At 32.5% G+C, this 11,641-nt stretch overlaps 1 protein-coding gene across 1 annotated transcript; it reads left to right on the top strand.

The window, feature by feature from the left end:
- Positions 1 to 254: 254 nt before the first annotated feature.
- Positions 255 to 1,299, top strand: LOC123193468 (elongation of fatty acids protein 3-like). Its single transcript, XM_044606481.1, has one exon. The coding sequence runs from the start codon at positions 324 to 326 to the stop codon at positions 1,125 to 1,127; it is 804 nt and encodes a 267-aa protein (XP_044462416.1). The 5' UTR covers positions 255 to 323; the 3' UTR covers positions 1,128 to 1,299.
- Positions 1,300 to 11,641: the final 10,342 nt, after the last annotated feature.

Here is an 11,641-nt window from a genome sequence, read left to right as displayed (position 1 = left end):
TTTTCAATTTATAATGGATATGTGCAATAATATTTGATGTAATAATATTATATATTTATATTTTAAATATATAAATAATATATTAATATATAATTAAACAATTTTAAATTAAAAATAAAATAATGTTTATTATCTTTTGTATATTTAAATTATATAAAAAATAAATATGTATATAAAATTACATCATTTGATATTTTAACTCAACCAATCAGAATTCAAATAAGCTAACATCCAAACACACCATAACTGGAAGCCTAACCTACCCTCTTATTCCATCCTCCATTTCTTTAAAAAAAAGCCTTTATCCCTCTCCGTCTCTGTCCATGGATTCAATCACCTTAGCTCTCCACCATTATCTCAATCACCCCACCATCCTCCACTTCACTTGGTCCCCTCCTCTCACCTTCGCCTCCTCTCCCCATTTTCTCATCTCCGCTATCCTTACCTACCTCTCTCTCACCTTCCTCCTTTTCCTCTGCTTCCCCCTCCTCTCCCTCCCTCCTCGCCTCCTCAAACCCATCTCCGCCTTCCACAGCCTCCTCCTTCTCCTCCTCTCACTCATACTCGCCGTCGGTTGCACCTTTTCCATCATCTTCCACACTTCCCACCTCCGCTACATCGTCTGCTTTCCCCCTGGCACCCCACCCTCCGGCCCCCTCTTCTTCTGGGCCCACCTTTTTTATCTCTCCAAAATCCTCGAATTCTTTGATACCCTTTTGATCGTTTTAAGTAATTCCATCCGACGGCTCACGTTCCTCCACGTCTACCATCACGCAACGGTTGTGATCATGTGTTATTTGTGGCTGAACACTTCGCAGTCTTTGTTTCCTATTGCTCTTGTTAGTAATGCGAGCGTACATGTGATAATGTACTTATACTATTTTTTGTGCGCCATGGGGATGCGGCCCACGTGGAAGAGATTGGTGACGCATTGCCAGATTGTGCAGTTTGTGTTTAGTTTTTGTGTTTCGGTTTTGATGCTGTGGTATTATTTTACAGAATTAGGGTGCTCCGGGATCTGGGGTTGGTGCTTCAATGCTATTTTTAATGCTTCCCTTTTAGCTCTTTTTGTGGACTTTCATGGGAAGAATTATCACAAGAAAAGTAGAGATGGTAAACGGCTGTGATTTTTTTTTTTTAAATTTTTCTGTTTCGTTTCTTGTTTGTGGACGGTTCTTATTAATTGCTTAGTGTTGATGTAGTGTTAAGGTGATTCTAGAATTATTTCAATATTTTCATGTACCGAATACATCTGTCTTTAATTTTTGGAAGTGATATATGTATAAGGTTTTGTAGGCTTAAAAATTTTAATAAACAACACAATCATCACAGCAAAACTTTATTGGGATCTTAAGAGTTAGTCTTAAGTGATGAAAAAGAAATCCTTTCCTTATGAAAAGGTGAGAGCCCAAGATATGAATAGTTTGGGTTTGATTAAAAATATATCATAATAAATTATGTTTGACTTATTCGATGTAGTAATTATTGGTTCAGTTACTTTAACTCAAGCTTTTCCTATCTGGTGAAGTTGGGCGGGGGTTCCCAAATTAAGAAAAAGAAAACCTACTTAGACCTAGCTCATAAAATGTCAAATACACAAATATGTGTAGACAGTTCTTTCGTATTTCATCGCTTGTTGATTTACACTAGGTTTTTTCACAAAACACAAATGAATTGGAGGTTAGAATTGGATGGTGCTCTATTCAAAATATGGTTAGCATAAAGCAATGCGTATCCCCATAATGACATCAGTAGATTCATAAAATTTACTATAGAGCATATCATATTTAATAAGGTACGGTTTCTATTTTTTGATACATCATTGTGTTGTGGTGTATACAAAGGAGTCATCTAAGATGTGATTCCAGTTTCATTTAGATAATTTTGAAATTTCATATTCAAATATTTACTTTCACGATTTGATCTTTAGGCTTTAATATTCTTTTCATATTGTTTTTCTACTTCATTCTTGAATTTCTTGAACTTTTTTGACTATTCAAATTTGTATTTTATCAAATACATGTATTCATATCTTGAATAATTATCAATAAAAGTGATGAAGTATTGGAAATCACCTCTTGTTATTTCACTAAATGGCCTGCATCCATTCGAATGCATCAATTCTAGTAGTTCTTTAGATCTTTCTCTTTTATTTTTAAAGGGAAATTTAGTTATTTTTCTTTTAAGATAAGATTCACAAGTTGGATAGGGTTTAGACCTCAATGAATTCAAAATTTCATTTGTTTTCAATCTCGTTATTCTATTGTCTTTTATATACCCTAATTGATAGTGTCAAAGTAACCTTGGGTTGATTTCTTTTGGAGATTTTTTATTTGTGACAACATTCATAATACTCATAATTAAATTCTAATATATACAAACCATTTTTATTTACTATTTTGCCAACTAGAGAATTTTCAAAATGAATTAAACATTCATTTTCATTAAACTATACATAGTAACTAATTTTACATAGAACATATACATAAATTATATTTCTAATAGTTTTAGCAAAATAAAGAACTTTGTATACTTTCAAAATATGTCCAGATAGAAGTGTTAGTAGTTCCCTATGACTTCAACTACAAGTTTTGCTCAATTTGTCATATTTAAAACAACTTCATTCTTAGATAACATAGAACTATTCTGTAGGTCTTGTAATGATACACTTATGTGAGATGTAGATTGATAATTTTAATTAATATTTAACTTAAATTCTTTCATAAATGAATGAAATATACCTGTTTTCTTTTCCTTGAAGCTCTAAAGGTAAACAAGATAATTTTTCTTTCAGTGTCTGTCCTTTTTGCAATGGAAACACTACCCCTTGGCTTTAGTCTTATCTATATTAGTCTCAACCCTTTTAAAATTCTTTTTACTTGGTCTAACTTTTGGACCTTTTTAGGGTTGTTTTTGCTTCTTCTCTGTTCCACTTGTAGAAGCAATGTTCACTTTCTCATGCCCTTTTCCTTATTTGTAGAACTCCTGAATCTCATTCAGAAACTTTGAAAAAGTGCGTTCGATTCTATTTAGATTGTTGTTAATTATAAACAACTTATAACTGTTCAGGAGAGATTGAAGAATCAAATTCACTTTGACTTCATAGGGAATGACAACTCCATAGACATTCAACTGCTCCAAGATGTTTATCATCTTTATGAATAATCACCTGGAGGTATATTGTTGGACACTGGGTGTTTTGATGATGATAGTAATGTCTGAATGACTAACAAGTCCATGGAATGTGCTACAACATTACAAAGATGGACAAAATATGAAAAATACAGAAACTAAAAGAAAAATGATTGGTAGTCAAGAATAAACGACCGATACAAGACAAAAATTCACTTGGTATACAAGTTGTTCATCACCCATTCCTCTGGTTGTCAACCCTTTTGGAATTTTGGAAGAAGATGGTAAGTAATAATCAATACTATAAAAATACAAATCATTCATGTTCAAATTCCAATTAAGGAACTAGAACATTACTTGGCATGCTACTCGTTTGCCTTAAGTCAACAAAGTCAAAGTCAAGAGTAGAGTAAGCAAAAGTAAAAAAAAAGTGCATTGATTGTTCATTATGCAAAAATTACTTGGTACGTTAGTCGTTCACTCATTCGTTACTCATTCTATTAACCTTTCTGGAATTTTAAGAACCAAGATGAGAAAACAAGAACAATAGGTACATCAAGTTGTATTGATTGATACTAGGTGACGAGAGCATTTATTGTCGACTGTTGGGAGTTGTGGTCGAGCTTAACCTTTAACAGTAATCGTTGGTACTGGCTATTCCAGAAAGCTATCTTGACCATTTATATAGATTTTAGAGAAAAATGTCTCTTTTAATTTTCAATAGACAAATTTTTAATTGCAACAACTCTATTACGTTTCAAGATATATTTTCCTTATAAATAGAGCAAGTTTCAAGTGAAGTTGGGTTAGAGAAAGTATTGAGCAAACCATAAACTCACTCATCTTACCTCTATTGCATATCACTCTCACAAAGCTTTCATTGTATTTTCTTGAAAGATCATGTGCACTTAAACTGTATTCTCAATCTTAAAGAGGCATTTATACGGATAAAATTCTTGTAATTAAATAGTGAGGGCTAAATCCCATGATAACTATTAGTAAATAACAAAATTTTGGAGAAACTAATTATAAAAGATTTACAGTCATAATAGAACTCTAAGACAGTTTGCTTGGAGAAGTGATCGTTAGAGGCTTGTAAGAGAAAGCTCTGAACCACTCTAAACTGAGCATTTCTTAACTCTTCTTATTTACTTTCATTTTTATTTGTTGTTTGGTGTTTACATTTAATAGTGTATTAATTGTTTGTGTTCAAAATTTTTAAGAACCTATTCACCCTCTCTAGGTTCTCTTATCCATTTTCAAAGGTTTTATAATTTGTGTCAGTGCTTGAGTTCTAGCTTTTTTCAAAATCTAACAATTTTTAGAATAAAAACGATCTTCATAAATAGATAGTTCATCAACCCCTATTATTGTCGAAGGCTAATGCACCATTAGATCAACCCTATTTAGTAGCACAAATTATACTCAATGGAAAATTAGAATGAAATTGCTTGTTAGGTCTATCAATTATAAACTTTGGATAATCATTAAGCATGGTGACTTGATACTTATGGATTCTAGAACTAATGAACCTAGAAGTGAATTAGATTCTAATGATAAGGATGAAAAACTGATGAATTTGAATGCAAAAGCCATTAATATTCTATTTTATGCCTTAAATGCTACAAAATTCAATCATGTATTTATTTGTGATTCGACCAAAAAGGTTTGACATATTCTTTAAACAACTCATGAGGGAACAAGCCAAGTTAAAGAGTCCAAGATAGAACTTCTCTTTGGAGAGTATGAATATTTGAGATGAAATTAGGAGAAAATATTACGAACATGCACAAGAGATGTTCGAATTTTGTAAATGACTTTAAAGGGTTAGGGAATAAGTTCAAAACCATAGAACTAGTGTAATACCCTTAGGTATGTTCCAGGGGTATTTATGTTTTTTGACCTTGTTTTGAGATATTTCCCATAAAACACAACAGATATAAGTGAAAACTTAACTTACAGAGATCGGCTGCGAGGGTGGTCAGTGTAGTTGGAGGGTATTCCATCTTTATGTTACTTGGATTACTTCATTTTGTTTTAGAAAACATCTTTTGGGTTTCCAAAATCATGTTCTGATACCAACTTGTAACATTCTTTCTCAGAAGTACTACCCACCGGAGGAGAAATGTTATGAATTAATATCCGGAGCATCTATTATTTATTTATAGTTGTAATACCCTCAGGTATATTTCAGGGGTATTTATGTCTTTTGATCCTATTTTAAGATATTTCCAATAAAACACAACAGGTATAAGTGAAAACTTAACTTACAGTGATCGACTGCAAGGGTAGTCAATGTGGCTGGAGGGTATTCCATCTCTGTGTTACTTGGATTACTTCATTTTGTTTTAGAAAACATCTTTTAGGTTCCCAAAATTATGCTCTGATACCAACTTGTAACATCCCTCCTCAGAAGTACTACCCACCAGAGGAGAAATGTTATGAATTAATATCCGGAGCATCTATTATTTATTTATAAAAAATTACTTGGAACTCAACTCATTACTGAAAGTAGTTAGAAATTATTTTAAGAAAATTGAAAATTTGGAAGTGAATAAAAGATGTATATATCTTAAATGAAAACATGGAATAATCATATACAACTATACAATCATCTCAAAAAGGTCAAAAGTCAATAAGAACAAGCAGAGATAACCTACTCTAGCCTAGGTCTATCTTCACTGACTTGGCCCGCCTCGTAGCTACCTCGATCACTTGTACTTGTAATCATGAAAGAAAAGGAAATGAGAGATAAGAAAACTCAGTAAGGGGAAAGAATTAAGTAAACTATCTTCTTTCTTGTTCTAACTCACTTTCGGGACTCAACCTCACATCATAACCTACATAAGAAATCGAGGGGATAATCTAGTTTATTCTTTACTATTTGGGTCATACTTTGTCACATCTGGTGTCTATTTGATACTTCCTAGAAACTGACTATAGGGATTTGACATTTTTCTAAGCTCGAGCTCTCTTCTTTTCTCTTACTACACCATTTTTGAATCTGAATTAAGCTTTACTACGAGTATGCTCTACTGTGAACGGACCCTACTAGGGGGTCTATGTCCTACTACGGACGTGCCCTACTATAGGCAGTGTAGTGTAAAGTGCCCCCTCATAGTTCATAGCATGCATGCATGCCTTATATCTTACTAATCTTGCTTCCATCTAAATCTATTCATAACTCACCAAACCATACTTTTGGGACGACCCCTGAATCTTGAGCCCCAAATTCCTTTTCTTGCTTTTCTTATTCTTTTCTTTTTCTCTCCTTTCTTTCCTTTCCTTTCCTTTCTTTTCTTTCTTTCTTCCTTTCCTTTTTCTCCTCTTTTTCTTTCTTTCTTTCTTTCCAAAAACTGTGAAGTACTATTCACAAAACTATCATTTGGCAGGGTAGCCTTCTTTTTCATACAATTTAATAGTCCAAACGATTTCTAATTCATACAAGCTATATATCGTTGAAAAGAGGATTCAAAGAGCTTTCCAACAAGTTATAATAACACTTATAATTCATTAGATAAGATAGTCAAAATGTGAGAGGAAGTCAATGGCAAAAATTGTCTTCACTGTTTATTTGGTAAAACAGTCCATTTGGTTCATACAATCGTTAACAGTCCAAATGATCTCTAATTCATACAAACTATATATAATTGGAAATATGATTTAAATAGCTTTCCAACAAGCTATAATAGAACTCATGATTCATCAGATAAGGCAGCCAAAACGTGGGATGAAGTCAGTGGCAAAAAACTGTCTTCATTATTTATTTGGTAAGATAGTTTTTTTGTTCATGCCATTTAATAGTCCAAACGTTCTCTAATTCATATAAGTTATATATCACTGAAAAGAGACTTCAATGAGAATTCCAACAAGCCATCATAGCACCCATAATTCATTAGATAAGACAGCCAAAACGTGAGACGAAATCAGTGGTAAAACTGTAAATATTATCAAACTTTCTGTCATGAACAAAATCACACACATAGATACCCCAAATGACAAAACAACATTTCTCAACTTCAAAATCATCATTTATAACATAGATCTAAGGAACCAAAAGCATAAAACATGAAACATATCAAGAATAATACCCCTTATCTTGTTTCAAGCCAATCTTTGCAAGTTGGTTTCCTCTTCCTTATCTTGTTTCCTTTATCATTAAAATCACCTTAAATCAATACCAAAACACACTAACATATTCATATAACATGTCTCAAATATATATAATCATAGGTGAAGGGAAAGGAAGGAGATCTTTTGGTTACCAAGACTTTCAAAGTGCTTCTTTGTTTCCTTTTCTTATTTTGTCTTCCAAAACTCCTTTAAGTTCTTCCTTTATCTTCACAAAACAAAAGACATTAGCATGGAGAATGGTGGCTGCTAGAATGGACGGGAAGATGATGGAAAAGTCTTGAAATTTCTTTGTTTTGTCTTTTTTTTTACTCTTTATATACATCTTTATCTCTTTTTCTTTTTCTTTTTCTTTTTGTATTTATATATATATATATATATATATATATATATATATATATATATATATATATATATATACATATAAACACACACATACATGTGAACATATATATATATATTTAAAATGGGAAATATCTCAAAACAGGATCAAAAGACATAAATACCCTTAGAACATACTTGAGGGTATTACAACTCTTCCCCCCTCATAAGAATTCCGTCCTCGGAATTCACAAAAACAACTCTGGATACTTCTCCTTCATGGTTTGCTCCATTTCCCAGGTGGCCTCCTTTACCTTCTGGTTTCTCCATAGGACCTTTAGCAAAGGAATCTGTCGGTTCCTTAGTTGCTTAATTCTCCTATTAAGTATTTGAATCAGTCTTTCTTCATAACCAAGGTCTTCTGATAACTTAATATGATATGTATTCATAACTTGGGAATGATCACCAAGGCATTTTCTCAATAATGAGACATGAAATACATCATGAATCCAATCCATACTCGTTGGTAAGGCCAATTTATAAGCCACTTTACCAACTCTCTCAATTGTCTCATATGAACCAATAAATCTGGGAGTTAGCTTTCCCTTCTTTCCGAATCACATCAAATGCTTGAATGGAGCAACCTTTACAAATACAAATTCACCTACAGTGAATTCCAAGTCTCGGCGTCGATGATCTGCATAGCTTTTTTGTCAATCTTGGGCCTGTTTTATTCTCTGCTTGATCAATTGGACATCATTAATCATTTTCTGGGTCAACTAGGGCCCAAGGGATTGGGATAACACATCTTTCTCTCCTATCTCATTTCAATGAATAGGAAAACGACACTTCCTACCATATAATGCCTCATGAGGTACCATCTGAATAGTCATCTGGTAGCTATTATTGTAAGCAAACTCTATCAAGGGCAACATTTCTACCCACGTAACTTTATGATCCAGACAACAAGCTCTCAATATGTCCTCCAAAATCTTATTAACCCTCTCCGTCTAATCATCTGTCTGAGGATAATAGGTTGTACTAAATGTCAAATTAGTACCCAAAGATCTTTGGAGACTCAAATATTTCTTCACTCAGAAAGAGTTAAATATGAGATAGAGACGATGTCTCGAGTTAGTAAAAGACTATGATTGTGATATTAAGTACCAGTTGTAATACCCTTAGGTATGTTTCAGGGGTATTTATGTCTTTTGACCATGTTTTGAGATATTTCCCATTTTAAATATATATATATATATATTCACATGTATGTGCCTGTTTCTATATATATATATAGTTATTTATACATATATATATATATATATATTATAACTAGTCAAAAAGATACTACGGTCCTTACTAGATTCATGGACTATCCAGGTCACTGAAATTAAATAATCGAAAAACTTAACAAAGATGGGCATGGATAAGCTCATAGGTAGTTTCTTTGCCTATAAAATGAAGAGAAAACCAAAGGAAGAGGTGTAGGGTTCAAGGGGCCAATAACTGGCAACACAGTTGAATTTAAAAATTTAAAAACAAAGAATCCTACAAACTCTAACTAGGATACCCATTTTAAAATATACACTTATGAACATGTAAAACACTCATAGGGTGTTTCAGGTTTATATTTGTATTGGTGGCTCCTCTAAGTCTTGAATTTGAATTCGAATGCTATCTAACCCTTGAAAGGTGACACTTTGGTATCCACGCGGAGCATGAACACATAAAAGGTAATTCAAGGAGAAAGCTACTAAGGTGTCTTTTTTGGATTAATTGTGTTCATGAGAAGAAGAGAAAAATAAAAAACCTGTGGCTAAGGTTTTCATTGTATATGTATTATCTCTTTATTTTAATTCTAACACAAATTTTAAGTATGTGCAAGTGTCTAACTGCAACAAGGATTTAATCCAACTCGACACTCTCAACACACATGCACGGTTGGCATGTAAATATGCATAACCAGAATGTTTCATAACTTGCACGAGTGGTATATAAGTTTGCTGCTCAACAAGTTTTCAAACCTTACACTACTGGACAAATTTTTGTCCAATTAAGCCACCTTTTAAGCCTTGCATGGTTGGATAATATTTTGTCTAGCTGTGCAATGCTTTAATAAGTTTGCATGTTATTGGAACACCAAGTTTGACTTGGTCAAAGTATGGTCAACAAGATTCTCACTTTCCTTAAACACTAAGATTATCACCAAATAATCCTCACATTTAGGTTCAAATCAACCTCTATATATGTGTGACTTATAATCTCTTTATCAAATTGGCAATGTCTAAATTTAGGCCGAATTTAAACATAGACCAAGATTGACGTCTCGCAAAGCATTATGACTATCGAGACAATAAAGTGTTAATAGACATCTTTTGAACTTTTACAACAGTATAGTTACATACAATTTAATAATTTTGTCAACCAATATCTCTTAAGGCTAAGATATATAAAAGTGTCTATCTTAGTAGTTCATCGATATGAATAGATATGCATCAACAACTAACATGGATTAGGCAACAACTTTATCTCATTATAACCATAAATTCTAGCTTTCATAGATGCATTTAATATTCTCATGTGAGATATCTTCTTCTGTGCTCAAAAGTGATAAATCCTTTATCGATCAACTATAGTCTCTATGTATCATATGATATAGCCGATTACTACCTTTATAATTATTCTAATTATGACGACACGTTATATAATATCAAAACATACCGATATTTACACAAGATGGTATAGCGACCTCAAGTTAAAGGCTCACATACACTTGTGGTATTCAAAGAATTTATTTCAAAGACACTAAAATAACTATCTATATGGATATCCTCTGGACGAATAGTCTGATAAACACATTTATAACATGTACCCATAAATTGCACTAAATTGTCTCTTCGACAAGTGAGAACTATCGCCGCTTATGGTGGAGTCGCTCAACACTATGATAATTCCATCATCATTACATGTGCCCTCATTTATTGTAATGTCAAGATTATAGAAATTCCTAGAATGACTACTAAAAGTGTATATAATGTTCCTGTGATCAATTATCTGACCCTTTATCATAAATCTATCATTTTAAAGGCATGTTACAACATATGAATTGAATAACAATAAATTTTTTATTAATTATTAATATAAAATTACATTCACAAATGTCAAATTCTATTAGTTCTAAGGCACCTACCCTAATAAGAGGAAATAAAGGCCAAAAGAGATATTGCCTTGAAGGTGAATAATAAACAGGAAGAGAAAAGAAACTCTTCCATGGATGAAGATGATCTAAGCATTCTTGCTAGAAAGTTTAGCAAATTTCTATCTAGGATGAAGAAGTTTAAAGGAAAAAGATTGGCTAGAAGGGGGAAAGAAGATGGTGAAAAAAACAACAATGATATAATATGCTATAAGTGTAAAAAGTCAGGGAATAGTCGCTAAGATTACCCTTTAAGGAGAAAGAAGAAAGAGAAAAAATGAGAAGAGGTTCAAGAATAAAGTCCTTGCCATCACATGGAGTGGAAACAATGAGAGTGAGTTGAAAGATGAAAAGGTTAGCATATGCTTCATGACCAAAAGTAACTCGGAAGATGAGGTAAGTGACTTAAACACATACTTTTTAAATGAATTACAAGATGCATTTGAATCTTCAATGGATGAATGTAAGAGCATACAAACTAAATATAAGGTATTAAAGAAATAAATAACATACATTAAAATGGAACATGACACTCTCTCACATGAGCATGATAAATTGAAAATAGATTTTGAAGTTTTATCATATGAAAATGAATAATTTATAAATGAATTGCCACACATGAAAGAATAACATAATGAATTAAAGAAAAAGGTGTCAAGTTCAAATGAATTGTTTGAAAATTTTGAAATTGACATTAAAAGGTTGGATGAAATGTTTGCTTCACAAAGAAATGGTTTAAACAAATAAGGTCTAGGTCACAATGGGGTTACCCCTTTACAAACACATTTAAGCCTTTAAAGAAACCTAATGTATTGCACATGAAATGAAAATTTTGTTCATTCATTTGGCATACCATTAGGC

This window comes from Mangifera indica, chromosome 12 (assembly GCF_011075055.1).
Source record: "Mangifera indica cultivar Alphonso chromosome 12, CATAS_Mindica_2.1, whole genome shotgun sequence".
Classification (NCBI taxonomy): domain Eukaryota; kingdom Viridiplantae; phylum Streptophyta; class Magnoliopsida; order Sapindales; family Anacardiaceae; genus Mangifera; species Mangifera indica.
This window is presented reverse-complemented; position numbering and strand designations above follow the sequence as displayed.

Bases quoted from the DNA above. Each gene is read 5' to 3' on its own strand.
- LOC123193468 (XM_044606481.1), top strand. From the start codon at position 324: ATGGATTCAATCACCTTAGCTCTCCACCATTATCTCAATCACCCCACC.